The 17387-nt window shown below is 35.8% G+C and overlaps 1 protein-coding gene across 5 annotated transcripts in view; it reads left to right on the top strand.

Annotated features, from left to right (window-relative positions):
- Positions 1-368: 368 nt before the first annotated feature.
- Positions 369-17387, top strand: part of LOC121315989 (serine/threonine-protein kinase MRCK alpha-like) — a 207675-nt gene continuing 190656 nt past the window's right edge. For 3 of the 5 annotated variants that reach the window (XM_041250647.1, XM_041250649.1, XM_041250648.1), the window contains exon 1: positions 370-1229. In XM_041250647.1, coding sequence (XP_041106581.1) covers positions 1052-1229 — 178 coding nt within the window. In that variant the 5' untranslated portion in view covers positions 370-1051. Of the gene's footprint in view, positions 1230-17387 lie in introns of all 5 variants that reach the window. The other 2 variants (XM_041250646.1, XM_041250650.1) reach the window with 2 other exon arrangements.

Here is a 17387-nt window from a genome sequence, read left to right as displayed (position 1 = left end):
GAGGATGTGACATGGGAATACTGGATTTTTAACAGGAATATGATGGCTGTTTTGAATGCCATATTAGTTTAATATATTGCTCAGGGAATGATGTGTGTACACAGAATATTTTTTACCAAACAATTAATTGCAGTTCCCCAATAGATGTGCCAGTTAAACATTACCAATCCCAAAAATGTGAATCCTTATCACTAGTATCACTAAAACAGTTCTGTTGACATTAAAAGGAGTGAGAACCTAGAAGTATGCCAGTTTCTCCATAGTGTTCCCATTTACAATCCCATTGCTGATCCCTCTAGTCCCCCAGTATCCCTGCATTCCCTGGTACAGCAGCTGTTGATCTCGGCCGCCATGTTGGTCTCGGTTTTGCCCGCAGCCCGTGAGACAGCAGTCGCAGCCAGGAACAGCAGAGAGACGCAGGGAACCAGAATGAGAGAGATGCACAAAAACATCCAAAATACAACACAAACATCATAGAATCCGACGCAGAAGCATTACGGATGCACCATTTACAACATGAGAAGTCCTTATTAATCGTCGTTTCAAATGGGAGCGTTCTTGGAATGAGAGAAAATAAAGATGGAATACTAGGTTTTTCACTTTTAGAGAGGAGCGGTTATGTTTTTTTTATATTGCAGATTTGAAATGTATGCATTTTTTTTTGGTGCTGCAATCTTAAATCAGAGTAAGATCATGGGAGGACCATTTTAAGTGTTTTTGGCATGGGTCGGGGTTGAATTTAATGGGATTTGTAGCCCATTTAGAATTAGGGAAGATAATTTTAAAGCGAAGGGAAATAGTGTTGGGTTTGAGAGTTTTACTTGTTTTACTGTAAAATGCTGAAGTTATATACCATTTTTACTTTTAAATTGCACGTTTAAAACGCATTATTATTCATTTCGAACTGTAAAACAGAAGATTATAGGAATAGGTTAAGAACACTGTAACAATAACGAGAGACCTGCACCGTTTGTTGACATTTGCGTCTTGATTTTTTTTTTTTAAATAACCTTTTTGATTTATAAAACGCACCCAGTCACAGTTTTAAACAATGTCTGGGGAGGTTCGTTTGAAGAAACTCGAAAAATTGATTTTGGATGGACCATCTCGGTCGAATGGTCAGTGCTTCAGTGTGGAGACATTGCTGGATATCCTAATTTGTCTGTATGATGAATGTAACAATTCCCCTCTGAGGAGAGAGAAAAATGTGTTGGAGTTTCTGGACTGGGGTAAGTCTCTTGCATTTCTCCAAGACCGATATTTTATACCTCTTACTCTATATTTGTATTAACTCTTCCCCCACTGTTGACCGGATTTTGCAGACCGTGTTTTATTATTATTATTATTATTATTATTATTATTATTATTATTATTATTATTATTATTATTGTTGTTGTTGTTGTTATTATTATTGTTTTAAAATATGTTTTTAAATACACTATCTAACCTGTACAATATTGGACTGTAATGTTTTTATTTTTTTTTATAAAATGCAGCATGACACGAGGACACTTTTTTTATTGAAACATTACAACGGACTGGCTCAATCAGGGCATGCCATTATGTGTTGCTTTTTTGTGGTGCTGCTTATTATTGGGCAATCGCCAGGTAACCAACAGCTGTTGATCACCTACTGTATACTGTACCGCTTAGACTGTGTAAAAGGTGTCCGTATTATACAATGCGTTTAAGTATTTTGCGGTTTTCTGTTACTACCGTGGCGGTTATAAATCAAAGATCCGCTGAGGACATGCGGTTTTTGTGGCCTGTTTTTTTACGTTACATAACTTGCAGTATTGGGAAGACAAGGTTATTGAAAAATGACATCACCATGACATTTCAGGTATAGCCTGTTACCCCTTACAAGTGACAGGTGGCAGCCTTGACATTACTGATAACGATTTATTTATCCATGTCAATACTGAAATTGTTAACACGCTTTAATGTATCTGTATGGGGTTATTAGTATTCTAAATTAAATGTTACAGGAATATATTGCATAGTATCTAAATTAAGCAGTTGGTTTAATGTTACTTTTTATGCTTTATTCAGGCAAGTAACCTGACAGGACCTCCTGAGAACCATTCGGAGTTGCTAAGATTCTTCTTGTCAGTTGAACCAGGCGATCAGCACGCGTATCACCTATTGAAAGGCGTTATAATTTAGACTGTGTTAATTATGTCTCAGTTGATTTTCTGGATCTAGTATCGTGAGTAAAGGTTGTTTTGGGTTTAAGAATTGTTTAAAACACCTAAACGCCAACTGAGGTGACCTACTCCCAGCCTTTCTAGATGGAAATGAAGCACAAGGACACAAGGTCGTCCAGTGTATTCCTCGTTGGACTTTTCACTACGTTTGTGTGGGGTTATACGTGCATTGGTAAAATGATCCATACTGGCATTCAAACTGATTCAAACACATGGTTATTTGGAATATGGCTAATTTGCTGTAAACCATAGACCACAAAATCACCCAATCATCATCCGTTAAATGAATGATTCACAAAGACGTTTTGTTTTTAAGCTAGACTGTTGCTTTACAATTAAGATGCTCGCTGTGAATTTTATATTGGTAAGCAGGTCAGCATTCTGAATAGCCTGCTGTGTGGTTGAGCAGATGGCTTCCTGACTATGATCTAATTAAGCTTTTAAAGTTAATAAGCCAGAGAGTAATGATTGAAAAAACAAGTTGTAAAGCTACCTCTTGACATACAACAGAATAAATTGAATGAATAATATGATATGGTCCTTAGTTCTGGGGCAGTGCTCTTGTAAAAATATACTCTGCCCTTTCTGTACTGTTTTTCAAATCATTTCATTTATTTTTGTGATTGTGGGGTGTTGTAGTCCAAAAAAATTAAACATGGGCTTACATAAAACATGTTTTTTTTAAACGGAAGTACCTTGTATTTGAAGCTTTGTGCTGCTTAAGCATCCATAACTATTAACACTCAATAGTGTTAAATACACACACACACACAGAAAATCAATGGCAGATTTTAAAAACAAAACACAAAATAACTGTTTCCACTAGGCCATATATATCAATGCCGGGACAAATCTCAAACAAATATATATATTTTTTTTACATGTATTCGGATACAAAAATCAGATGTTGGTATTCGCTACAAATGACAAAAATACCTTGCGTTTATTTACTGCCTCACCAGAATTTGTGTGACAGTTTAAAAAAGGACAAATGAAAAGAGCTCTGCGTGATGTGTTAGATTAAAAAAAAATATAATATATATTTTTTATTGCGTGCAAACAGCCAATCAGCTTCCAGATCTAGTGGGCTTATTTTGCATAGATGACCGCTGGAACGTTGAAGTGCTTAATTATATTTTAAAACCAATCTGCGCACAAATACTGGCTTTTCCCCTTAACATTCTAATCTGATAACATAAAATACTACTTAAACATACTTTCTGATGCTGGTCTAGAGGCAAGGGAAATCATGTCTGTCACATGACACTGTAATGAAGGCTCAATTTGCAGCTACTGGACAGCAAATCAACAGGGAAGAAATGTCTGGTCCACAATTCTGTCATCAGCTGGATCCAAACAACACCCTCCCTCAAAAATAGCCAGTCAAACTGCCAACCCTGTTTCAGTTCTTTCAGCACCAGCCAATCCACTCCCTGCCTGCTTGAATGACGTCCCGCCTCCAACAACAAGTTTCAAGACAGACTCAATACTATACGGACTGTTCCACAATTGTACATGACCAGATTAATTATAATAAGAAAGAGTAAGATCCCAATAAATAAATATGTTAGCAGTAATAATAATTTAAATATTAATAATAACGTTTTCTCTATGTGTGTCGTTTTTCTATTCTAATTATGTTAGGGACATGTAAGGTTTTAAAGTTTTTTTTAAAGAGAAAGTAAAGAACTAAATCATTTTCTAATATTGATAGAGTCCTCTTGATGCAGGCTTTACCGTGTGGTAGATGACCTTGACTTTCGTTACCGTCCTCGCCTTCAGCTCGGGATGCATAACTCCAGTCGCGGTCATTTACCACACGGTAGAGCCCGCATCGACGGGCTCTATCGCTTAAATATAAAAATACAGGATCGACACAGCAGCTCTTGAGGCTCTATTTAAAAGTTTTAGGCAGCAAAAAGTAAATAAACTAGATTATGCATGCGCACTCCTAATGATCACTGTGGAAAGCCATCCGGGACAAAAATGCATTGTGCTGCTGAGTCAGACTCTCATAGGACAGAAAAAAGGCAAGCATGCCATTCTGAAATGCCTCGTTTAAACAGTACCCAACTTCCTGAAAATGTTATGTAGTGATTTTTATATAGATTGTATAAATTAATAAGGCTCGAAGTTAATGTACTGTAGTGTTGTCTGTTAATGCAGGCAGGCACAACACACAGCACGAGGCAATCCACACACAGACTGAGGGCGGGCACGAATTTGGGGCCTTTCGCACTAAAGCATAGCGCCAATACCGCTGTACACCTTACGCCGCAGTATATGAGCATGTACATAATTACCGGTATTATTTTTTTTAACACATACATTATTAGTATCTTTCATAAAGCTGGGAACAATTGCTTATACTGAACTCCCCGATACCGGCCCATGGAGATTGTATTGTTTGGACAGTGGAATACAAATACCTACAGTACAGAACAGCGTGGATACATTTGAAAGGTATGAAGTTTATTTTGTCTACCAAAAGCACAATTAATAACTGTTCAAAACATTAGTTTTATAAGATAACAGGCATTGACTTAACAGGATTATTCAGTGTCTGTAAAATGATAGTTTAATCTGTCATGGAGATTATTTTGTTGTAATGTTAACCCTGGTTTCACCCACCCTAAAAATAGTTAGATAATTATTACTTTATCAAAATTCTGACTATGAAAAAAAAAAAAAACCCAAACCCCAAACTAGAGCAAATAGTTATAACATTACCATGATCCAAGTAACTTCTTCCTTGTTTTATCAGTACGAATGATGAAAGTCTTGAGATGCTTTTATTTATCTGTTTTCTTTTTATAGTAGATTATCATTACCTTGTGTACTTCTCCTATTTAACTAGTGAAATGTGTACTTTTAACACTGTTCTATATGAAAACTGATATATGTGTATTTAAATGATATAAGTATATATATATATATATATATATATATATATATATATATATATATATATATATATATATATATATATAGAATTAACAAGCAACCAGCTGACCCTAAAACTTAGCAATATTACTACAGTACAGGCTTTTGAACCCTGCACTTAAAAAGACGTAACAAATTGGCAGAAAAATAAGTTATCCTGTTCTATCTGATCTTGTGCCGGTTTAGTTCTTTAGGGGGCAAAAAAAATCCATTAAACCTTTCTGCCATCAGCCGCTGATGTCTTTCAAACAGTTGCTTGTGAAGCAGTCGGCAAGAAAGCCTGAAATGGATTTCTGCAAAACATGCAATGGTACACAGGAGGTAATGTAAAAGAGACACAACTCAGTGTAGTCTTCAGTCTGCTCTGATCCAAGATGTACCGAGTACATGTTTTCCAGTTCTCCACAGTGGGAATGACAATGCTAATTATGAGCCTGCCAACATCCTGAAGCTTCCACCCTACACAACACAGCTGTATTACCTGCATGATTAAAAAAACCAAAAAAATACAAAAAGAATAATCAGTGTTACGGGGATGGAGACAACTGCAAACCTGACAGTCCTGACTACCCATGCGCGTGTAAAGAAAGTGGGTATCCGTGTCCCGAGAGCTTTGCGTCACTAAGTTGTTTTTTACACTACAGGTTTTTCTTCTGGAATAGTTTTATAAAAGCAGTAAGATGTAGTATTATGTTGTGAAATTACTGTACAGGAAGGTGGGTCCTGCACGTGTGTTTGACTAATGCCTAATACTTCTAGTCATGTTCTTACTGCTTAACTCTATACAGGAGACTCTAATATAAGCAAGGTGGTAGAACAGGGGTGGGCAATTCCAGTCCTGGAGGGCCGGTGTCCCTCCTGGCTTTTGTTCCAATTTTGCCCTAAATTACTTAATTGGACCAGTTATTACCAATTACTGGTCTAAATAATTTAGAGAACATTTGAAACAAACGCCAGGAAGGACACCAGCCCTCCAGGACTGGAATTGCCCACCCCTGTGGTAGAAGGTCTGTTCACTGTATTGGAACAAAATTAATCTTTTAATATCTTAGATACAATATGAAGTAATTTCTTTCATGGAATGTTTTTAACCTTTCAGTGTCATATAGGTTTCTTTTTTTGGACATACACTGTAATTAGAGTAATGGAAAATGAACATCTCTCTTTGTGTATGACTGTGTCGACTTGTGGCCCTCAAACATGTTGACGTTTTTAACTTCACAGCCTTCAGTTTTAGGCGCTGTTGAGATAAAGTGGATTGTGTGAGCAGATAAAAAGTTGAGTTCCGTAAAAGTAACAACATGACCTCACCCGTACAGCTGATACAAAAGCAAAACAATAGTGAGTGACATCAGGAAACAATCATTTTTATCCATTGCCAGCCAAGCTTGTGCTGCAATTTGGGATAGATTATTAGATGTGAAATACAGGTAGAACAACTTTATTTGAATTATTGCAGAAGTAGGTATAGTTTTTATTCTGTGAGCCCACACCCCATGGGATGTAGATTTTACTAACAGAATATAACTTGCAGTAGATATGTTTTCATGATATTTGTTTTCAAGTGACCACCAGCACATGTGTTTTTAAAGAAAAGTATGATATTAAAATATTTTGCCGGGAAAATATCTATATTCCTGCGATTTTAGTTTAACTACACTAAACCTTACTCCAGTGATGGTAATTGAGCACTGTGCAGTAGTTATTCCACGAATGAGGATGGATGAATGGCCAGTCATTCTGTCATTCGACTTGACGCGACAATATGAGTAAACTGCATTAAAACATAGCACCGGTAACTGCCGGCTAAAATGAGAATCTGAATTAATTAAAAACTCCTGCGCAATGCAGCTGTGGTATTTTTCCAAAATTAGTAAGTAGTTGATATTTGATATTTAAAAAAATAAAATTAAATAATGCCAGGGCAAATTAAACAACATGTTACCTAAACTAATATTAGGTAGGTTCTGTGAAACCAGAGGTTTATGTTTTAAAGTCTGTTAGAGACTTTAAGGCTTAAAGTTTTTTTTTCTCTTTCTTTCCGGTCATGTCTTATACTTTAATATATATCAAACTTTATAGTTCAAGTTTTATGTATATGTCTATTAAACTATCAGAAGTGACCGGAGAGAAAGTTTAAAATATTAATTTGTTTCTGTACTTTTTCAGTACAGTGTTGTTTTGTTGTGCCATTAGGACTCCAACAGACACCTTTTTATTATGTTTTGTGCTTTTGTGAAACAGTATCTGTTACTTAAATGTCTAGTTGACATTTAATGGAAAAAGATACTCTGTAGCTCGGCTTACACAAAGAGGGAGAGATATGTGTACAGATAATATGTTACCTCTGAATTATTTAAAATTTTGCCTCAGTTTCTTTTTTTCTATTTGTCACATGTGTTAAATCCTTGAAGTAATACCTCAGCATGAAATTACAATAATTATATAGGGTTAGGCGGTGGGTTGCGCTGATCTCCGGCTTATTTTAACTCCCATTGTCACTATTTTTGCTTTGGAAATCATTTGTAATTTTTTTGCGGTTGTTATTAATGTTTTAGCCTCTCAAAGTGCATAACACAGAAAACCTGCCCCTTCAACTCTCTGATTAGCTAAATGTTGCAGCGCGCAACTGATCTAGTCTGCTTGAAGCACAATCAATCCTTATTGTTAAAGGCACAGTAGCCTCTGCAAGACTGGCAGATCAGGTTTTTTCAGCCAGGCGGCGACAGCCACTTTGCCAGGCGGTCCTTTCTGCTGAAAAGGCCTGAGCAGAACCCTGACTACCGATTATTGTTGCACCCCTAGAATATATCTACTGTGTGTGCCACTCCAGGGTTAGAAACGAACAAAATTGTGGTACTAGTCCTAAGGACTAGTACCTTTTGAAACTTGCTAGTCCTTATGTGAGTCGGAATCAACAACATTTGGCAATATTAGGCTTAATTTTATTTTCTGAAAAAAATAACACTTAAATTTAGATTTTTTATTGTATTAAAAACAAACAAAAAAATACAATGACATTAATGCTCATTCCCAGATACATTGGGTTTCTGCAACACCGTTGACAACGTACTTCACGTAGCACATCACTGCTTCAGTAATGGAGCTATCTGTAGAACCGTCTGAAATAACCAACAAACATTCAGCAGTTGCCATTCTGGTTAACTGGGCTGGACGCTGGGTCCTCGCCATAGCGTGTATACACCTGTGCCTGTTTACAGTTTCTGTAGGTTTTCCACACATTTAATCCTTTTGCCCCATCCAGGTCAAACATCCATTCAAAATCAGAATATGGTCATGCATGCTTTGCAAGGGCTGTTCTAAAAAGCACTTTTAGCTTTAAAATCACAGAGGTGTTTGTGGAGTGTAGTAATTGTTATGCTTTTGATGTGCCTTGTTTAGCAGTTTCTGTCTTCATCCGTTTCACACAGTTATAATGATTACTTGATTTTCATGCACTTTAAAATCGACTGTCTTAGAGGTAGACAACCCATCACAAATTTGCCATTCTGGCTTTTGTCATACTAGACACAAACCTTGCAGTAAATCTTATTTTCTAAGGTGTAGACTTACTGCAGACAGGGCCTCTTTTCTATACATTGCTGTACATATTTTTTAAAAATATGTATTGCCTAGGGGTGGAAGGACAGACTGTAGCTACTTATAGCAGAGGGCTAATTTTAGTTTTAAGCAGGATGACGTTTGCAGAGTTTTTCCAGACTTCATTTTTATAGCCAGTGGAGGAATCAGAGTTTTATAGCTGGGTCTGCTGAACTACTTACTGTAAGACTGAATCAGTTCAGCCACAGCATAGATGAGTGAATTAAGCCTTATAATTGTAAACAAATGCTTCCATCACCCATTGCCCAGAAATTCTGAACATTTTGTGAGCCATAAACACTTGTTAAATGCCCGTTCATGCCTTTTTCTTAATGAATCTTGTGACTAGCAGATTTATTCTAGTCATGAGTTTGAAAAAGCAGTGCAACTTTGTTTCTTAAGTCATACTTTTATTCCTCATTTCCTTATGTAATGAGTGTATAATGTAACCATTCACCAGAAATAGGATGTCTGTTTTCTGTGCCTTTAACAGACTTAATCACCCCTGGTTTTGGCTGTTTATGAAACTAAATTTGGCTTAACTGTAATAATGTCATTAAAAAAATAACATTTTTCTCTTAAGACTCACATCCTCCCAATTATCTCAACAAATGCATCAACATCAAAATTCGTAGTATTTTTTTCTTATTTTCTGTGCCATGCTTTAAGCAGAGGTGCAGTTAAGTTGCATCAAAGCTCCCATTATAAACACAGAATTTGAGATATGAATAACTCCGTTTTAATGTAGTTACATTCCTATATTTCAGACTGTTTCTTTTGGCCACCTATAGCTCAAACACTGCGAGGTGTGTAAACATGCCGTTCGGCACAGATGCTCATAAACCAAGAATCAAGCCTTTTGGCAATCCAAAGTGGAAATAATGTTAAATTAAGAGAAATTTGGGTTTTTAAAAATGTAATCTGGGCATGCGTAGCTCGTTCGAATCAACAGCCTCAAAATTAGAACTTATGAAACTCCCAGAACTCAATGGACCCTGCCAATTATCAGTGCCTTTGGCTGTACGTATTAAGTAATAAAATATATGTGAAGGATATAAAATGTAAAATCCAAAGTTTTGTTGCTGACAGTGACTCTCATGAGCACTCACTGATAATGTAAGGGACTGCAGTCTGAATGAGCCTCAGAGGATCTGTAATATTTTTTTACGTTTCTGTTTTGTTACTGTTTTGACAGATTTTATTAGCAAAAGTGTATCTAGTAGCCTACATGTTAATGCTGTTTGTGCTGTTTGTTCAGTAACTTCTTCATAATGTGTTCAAAACCTTTATGCAAAGCCTCCTGGCTTTGTTAGAGAAGAGGGCACAGTGGCTGTTTTGTTGTTATGCAGTGAAATAGTTGTCGGATTTCTACAAGTTATTAAAACACTATTCTCGTGTTATGTATTTTATTTGCTATACCTAAATTTAAATGTGTGAAATTAATGTATAGGACGCATCCTGAACTATTTATAAAAGAAAAATAAAATTAGCTTTTGCAGTGTGCTGTATACTGTATTACCAACCAAAGCTTTATATTATTGAATAAAGTTGCTTTCTGCATGCTATATATACTGCCAAAATATCGATGCCAACATACTAAAATCTGTGTGCTGTTGAGTTTGCAGCAGTTGTGATCTTCTGACATGTACCTTTTATATTATCAATGTCTAGACCTTGTGCATAAACATGAAATAGACAAGGGATGTTTTCACATGGCTGACTTTGCTTGTATTTTTGTTGAGAAAGTGCAGTCTGTGGGGAAGAGTTCATGTGTGCTTGACTTTCAGCTCCCCTCCCTAACCAGCCTTCACGTATAACATATTGTACAGGAAGCTTTGTGTTCTATGAAGTAGTGCTCTTAATAAAATCAGGGGCCAGCAAAGGTCTGTCGTTCACAGGCAATACAGTATGTTGTATAGAAGCCAAAATCAAATGGAGGAAATCCTGTCTGAACCCAATTGGTAGTGCTTGCTGCAAACTTTCATAACTTGCATTTTTGTAATCCTGTGAAATGTTTTCCTCTGTACTGCAGCTGTGTAGGAGGGTGTACTGGTGTACTGTTCAATCATCCACCTTAAAACCAAAATATTGCCATGCTTCACTGCGCACAGATTTCAAGGTTGTTCATTTTCTAGCCATTCTGGAAGTAATTGAATCGTAAACTGCTCTGCATATAAATGCTGACTCACGGCACCTCCTAAAAGTTAAGTATGGTGTCAGTATGTTTTGCATTATTTTGAGCCGTTTAGTTTTTTTTGTACTGTTTTTATGTCTAAAAAGTACATCTTGTTTATAATACTGAAAGTCCACATTTAAGCCATGGGGATGAATACATTAATAGAGTAAGTATTCACACAGACAAAATTCAAAGAAACGCTGACACATGCGCACGTCACATTATAATGCAAAATTTGGCAGTGTGCAAAATTCGGCAGAACACATGCAACACGTTGTGGACAGCCAAACAGCTCAAACTTAGTGGAGCATGCAAATAGCATTTCCTAGTACCGAAATGCCAGTCAGTGGAATAAACTGGCTGAATAATAATTGTGTGTAGTGTTTCTTTGCGTAAGAGACTGACAGTGATTGGTAAGTACAGAGTTTATTGTATCTTAATGTAAAATAAACTTGATTATGCATTTTCACTATATCGCTATATGGTAATTATCAATATCATATAAAAATATCGATATTGGTATCAATCACCAGGGTTCTCGCCAGCGCTGTTGAGTGTAACGGGCTGTTACATTGCTACCTGGAAAAGTGACGCTGTATTCCGGCCATTACACTGCTTTTAGTTTGCAAAATAGCCATAAAATAATAATAAATCCTGTGAAACATTGTTGATTATTCCTTCATGCGAGAAATGGATTTGCTTAAACTTGTTTCAGCTCTCAGTACTCTTCAATGGGTTGGTTGTGACAGCATGTTCATTAATTTGGTGCATGTAATGTATGCGACACAGAGACGAGATTCAACTTCACTGAACTTTATTAGCACATTCCCCCCTGTTGACAGATGAGACTAGATCCTGGGTGCGCCCCTGATACACAGCTCTGTAACAACCAACACCATTGCAGGTCTTTATTATTATGCCATAACTACGTTCCCGCTAAGACTTTCATTTAGTTAGCTACTGTGGCTAAAGTAACTTAACATTTTTTAGCCACATTGGAAAAACTTTAGCCACTTAACAATACTACAAACAAGCTATAAACATACTGTTTCAGCAAGGCAAAAAGACGTGTATTTTATCTGAAAGCACGCAGATATTTGCAATATAATGCCAGATCCTACCATTTACAATACACATAAATATTATATTTAATTTACACTATAACTCTGATTCCCATTTTACTTAGCCCCACGTGAAATGTTACAGATTTCCTAAATTTTGAGTAGGTTTGCAGAGATACTCATGTGCTGCTTAATCCTTTACATTATTTTGACTGTGATGCGGTTTTCTTTCCACTAAAGAATGGTAAAGCAAAATTATGCCAGTAGACAGTGCTGTTAGTCTATCTAAATATTAATGCCTACCTGTCCAACCGCAGCTCTAGTTACACAAGGTTGTACTAGTGTGATTAATAATATTAGTGGGATTGTACAGCCACTACTGTGTTTAAAAAAAATATTGTTTTTATTTACTGTGTTCTTTCACCTGTGACTACTGACAGTAAAATATTGCACAGATTCTGACATTAGAACTCAATAAATCATAGTGAGACAAATCCTTCTTTTTAAAATAATAAATGTTTTTTATTTTATTAAATTATTCCTCCTTCAAATCCACTTTGGTACTATTTCCAAAATATATTACAACATATTTTAAAGAGATAGCAAACAACGGGGTAGGGGGGGAACCTTGCTGTGATCTTGAAGCTGCGTGTTTCTGGCTTGCTGTCTGTGAAAATGTTCTTTTGTGACCAGAGGATATGTTGGAAACCATGACTGCTCCACCTCCCTGTGACTAGTATCACAGTCATATTTTACTTGTGTGCATGGGTGCTGGTATTCCTTGGGCTGCATCTTTTGGAACATGATTCTGGTAAATGGTCTGTACAATTTGTTTTATAACATTTTTTTTTCCAATTGGATGCCATCTGGGTTTTTTGTTTGTTTGTTTTTTACAAGCGATGTCCGTTTGTGGCATGCATATGTTACATGATCAAGCTAAAGAGCTTTCATTTGGCAAAATGAAATCAAACTAAACAGTCTGTATTGACTCACCTACCAGCACACAGGAATGTGCTGGCAGTCTTACACAAGTACATTTTTCAAAGGCTTCACCTCCTTGGCGAACTTCGGGGAAAAATAGCTGAGCCACAAGGGAAAACGTTTTGCTTGTGGCGATGTGACGAGCGGCTAACGGGACCATAGCATAACAAGCTGGGTTAAATAAATAAATCATTCGGACGAAGAATTGTAATGTGAATTCCAAACAGTTTTGAGATATTCAGTCTTTTATTTCAAGGTCTTTAGAAGAAAATCCAAAGTTCCACAATTTTACAATAATCCTTTTGTATGACTTCAGTTTCCTATAAATAGATTTTCATATAGTATGTAGGTTTTAAAATATAAAATGTGGAACACAGTACATGTCCAGTTTTACTTGCGATAAGTGGAAAAAGTGTTTGTTGTCTATTCCTTCATTATGGAACAACAGTGACAAACAGATTTTCCACTTATTCTTGCAAGCACACATGTGATCAAGTGTAAGTCTTTTTTAATGGTGCAACAACCATATATATCGGAACAACAAAAGCAAAACTCCACAATCACATGATCACAGTAAAGTTTATTAGAATATTTAAAATGTGATGATGCACCTTATTAGTGTAGCTTTTTTTAGTAATCAATAAGAAACCTATATTTTAACTACAAATAATACAATACAGCTCACATGCAAAAACTACTACTATGCAGTAGGTTACGACTGAAAGAAAGTTGTGAATTAAAAAAAAAAAAAGTTTAGAAAACCTAATATTTATGCTATTTTTGAAAGAAGAATAAAAGCAGCACTAATTATATCCACATAATCGTAGGCCATTTCAATGTTTTGAAAGGTAAAAACAAGTTTCTCAGTCGGACAGAAACGATAACACTATGGCAAAAATCTAGTTTTCCCTCCGTGGAATAGCGTACATGCTTGGGAGTACGTCGACCTGTGACGCAGCCTCTGCATCTACTTGCTGACCATAGATACAGAATATTATCCTGACAGCTACTTCCACAAAGTGTAAACATGTGCATGACTTGTCCTGGCTCATCTGCAGGGGGTTGTGAGGATCTCCATTTCTTTCTTTTATAAAAGCAATCATAAAAATTATCCAAAGGGACTGTTTTCTTTCTTTGTTTTTATTTTGCAAGTACGAAAACATTCAACCCACCGCTATTACTGTTACTTGTATGCAGCTTCAGTAATAAATACCACAAAAACTGTCAAAGTATGAGTTTTGTGATTACTATACTGTTTATGTTTACCGGAGCATTTATACATTAAAAAAAAAAAAAAGAAAGAAAAAATGCAGAAACACTGTACTTTACTGATAGGACAAGTTGAAAACAGCAAAGATCATGAGCAGCATAGACCTCTCTACTCTCCATAGGCCAGATGCCTGCTTCATATCGGAGTGGAAATCCTGCATGCATACAGGTGGAAGATGTGGACGTGATGGATTATGTGTGCTTTTTCATCTGTAGTTCACTTTGAGCTGCTAAACAAAGTCTTTTTCAGGTAATTAAAAAAACAACAAAGGAATCCATGTATATTAATGTTTTAAGTGCATGAGATATATTGATTTTTTGCAACATCTGTTGGCCATATTGCGCTGTGGTTGTTGTTACTTTAATGTTGTACGTATATTGATTCAAGAATGAAAATAATATTAATTTGTCCCCACTTAAATATTTCTTAATTTTCCACATACATATATATTATTAATAAAGCAGACAAAGCAAGCACAGGGAAGTTTACAGTACACTACAGTTCTCTGGCGCCATCCATTAAAAGATTGGAAATTGATTGATTTTTTTTTTATATTATATATATATTATATATATATATATATATATATATATATATATATATATAAAAACACATTCTTTTTTAAATGTAGCTTACCCATGTTCTGCTTTATTTATTTGTTTTGCTTCCGTTGCCATGAAAACGATCTGTGGACTGACAGGTTTGAAAGGTGTACTCACATGATCCCTTGGGCTGTGTGAAAGAGTTGTGATGGTGTTATACTGGCATAGATTGCACAGTTTCGTGCTGTGTGAATAGGTATTTTTAATAATTTTTTTAAATGTCTCTGCGACGGCTCAGTAGCAGCATTTGTGTGTGAAAGTGGTATCATTTGATTTAATTTCCTAAGTTAAGTTTATTGTATAAAGCGATCCTATTGAGTAAAGCTGCCATAATTTTTTTTAAACATATCACTTCTTATTATAGCATATATTGGTTCATTATCCACTCTGGGGATTTCTCCCAGATGTGCCCTTATCCCCTGGAGACAACAGAAACACTCCATTATATGTACAGGGAAGCACATTAAATGAATTGCCTTTCGTGTTTTGTGTAGCAGTGTAGACTTCTCAGATGTTCTCGGTTTTTAAATGGCAGTTAGAAGGTCAAACCAGATCTATCATTCTGACTTGTCATCAATTTTATAATTACAATTACAGCATAATTGCTGAAATTGCGATTACAGTGCCATTTTGTTCAATTAGTTACAATTATGCTGCAGTAAATACAATTACACTAAAAAGTAACACATAGCTGCACACACTAACATGTTTACTCTGTTTATTCTACCAAGCAGCAATCACAGGTATAAATACAGAAACATACTATGTTTTTCAGACAAATGGGGTCACTAAAAGTGGTTGAAAATACAATAATGTTAGCACAGTGTAAAACACAACATGGAACTGAATGACTAAGCTTGGAAAAGTGTGTAATTGATCAATTATATGGTAATAATTGCAATCACAAGTACAATTATGCATGTGTGCCAATGTTCAACTACAGTTACATTTTTTGCAAATTGCAATTACAAATGACACATTTACACGTGAAACTGACCCCAGGTCTGCTATAATTTTGTAACCAATTGCTCTGTAAGAAAGACTTGCATGGAAACTCCCTAGGATGTTTTTGTTTGTTTTTTAAGAGTCACATTTTTTTTTTTTTTTTTTTTTTTTTTTTATATAGAAGTAGACCATTGCTTTTTCAAACACTATCCATTGTTTGTGCATGTTTTACTTATGGATGTATGTCTTACTTAAATTTATAATAGTATTATAGAACTATAAAACTAGTGGAGACTGGAAAACTGTAGACTAGCCTATTTGTCATTCTTGAATGCTTGACGTTAGACATCCTGACTGAGGACCCAATTAATCAAAAATATTTTCTCTGTACAATCATACCCTTTTGTTTTATGGTAAATCATAAATACCTCAAGGATTAACACCAAGCCCCTAAAAGCAGCTTTAATATGTTGGTCTCCCAGCCTGGGAAACTTTGTTTTGTCAGGGGTATAGGTTGTTTGGAAGAAAATATTTCTGTGTTGCTGCACCCCAGTTTATGAACCACTGGGCTTGCATGTAATTCCCTCTGGATATTAATTCATGTGTCCTACAATATGCAGGAGAAAAATAATCATGTCATCTTTTAATTTTTGTGGTGTCTTTTTTTCTCAAGCTCCCCTAAACTTACTGATTTGTATCAGCAATAAATGATAACTTAGGCCTTGGATTTTTCCTTTTTGAAATAGGCTTTGAATAGCAAAAATTAAGTTGTATAAACTGAAAAATGAATGGCCCCGGGCAATCTGTAATGGGTATTTTACAAGCCCAGTAGTATTTAAAAATACACAATACCATTTACTTGTCTTAGTCCCAAAAGGCTTACTGTTTGTGATTAGGTTAGTGCTAAATAATGGGGACTTTTACCTGCCTGCAGCTATACAGTTTATGGATGTTGTAAATTGTCTCTTTCGTGTATTTAGTTTCTAAGGCGAGTGTTGTTGCCAAGCTCATGGCCTACACCAACGTGTGTTAGATTTTTTTTTTCTTAAACATATCCATGTAACTCTTTTTTTTCCTCTTACTTGGGTGATGACCACAAGCTTCGTTACATTGTTCAGGCTACACTGTGTGTAAAATACTCTACTGACTCAGACCAGGGCTACTGATCGCTGGTTTATGGTGTCTCTAGAAGCACTGTTATGTGAGCAAATCGCAAATCTGCTACAGCTGTTAGGAATTTTATTTCAAGTGCTCTGAACTAATGCCTCCTTTCTGCTCAGGATTGATTTATTGCTACTCCCTTTTAATGTTGCCTTATTAAGAAATGCAGCTGTGGAAAAGTGCAAGGAGATTTGACCGCTGATAAATGATAGCCTGGTTTAAGCCCCTTCTATCTCTGTAATATGGGATTATAACAGCCTGTGCATGGGGGATAATGGCAGTTAATTGTAAGCCCAGTACCTTTTCAAACTGTCTTTGTGCTCCTATTTTAATTTTTTAATAAGCATTTTACTTATGCGCTTCTGATCTTTCCGAGGGAATTGTGTGACTTTCAGTTTATTGTCTACTAGTCAAAATATTCAAAAATGTTTTTTTATAAAG

This window comes from Polyodon spathula, chromosome 5 (genome assembly GCF_017654505.1).
Source record: "Polyodon spathula isolate WHYD16114869_AA chromosome 5, ASM1765450v1, whole genome shotgun sequence".
Taxonomy (NCBI): Eukaryota; Metazoa; Chordata; class Actinopteri; order Acipenseriformes; family Polyodontidae; genus Polyodon; species Polyodon spathula.
The sequence above is the reverse complement of the archived record's forward strand: the minus strand, read 5'-3'. Positions and strand labels throughout refer to the sequence as shown.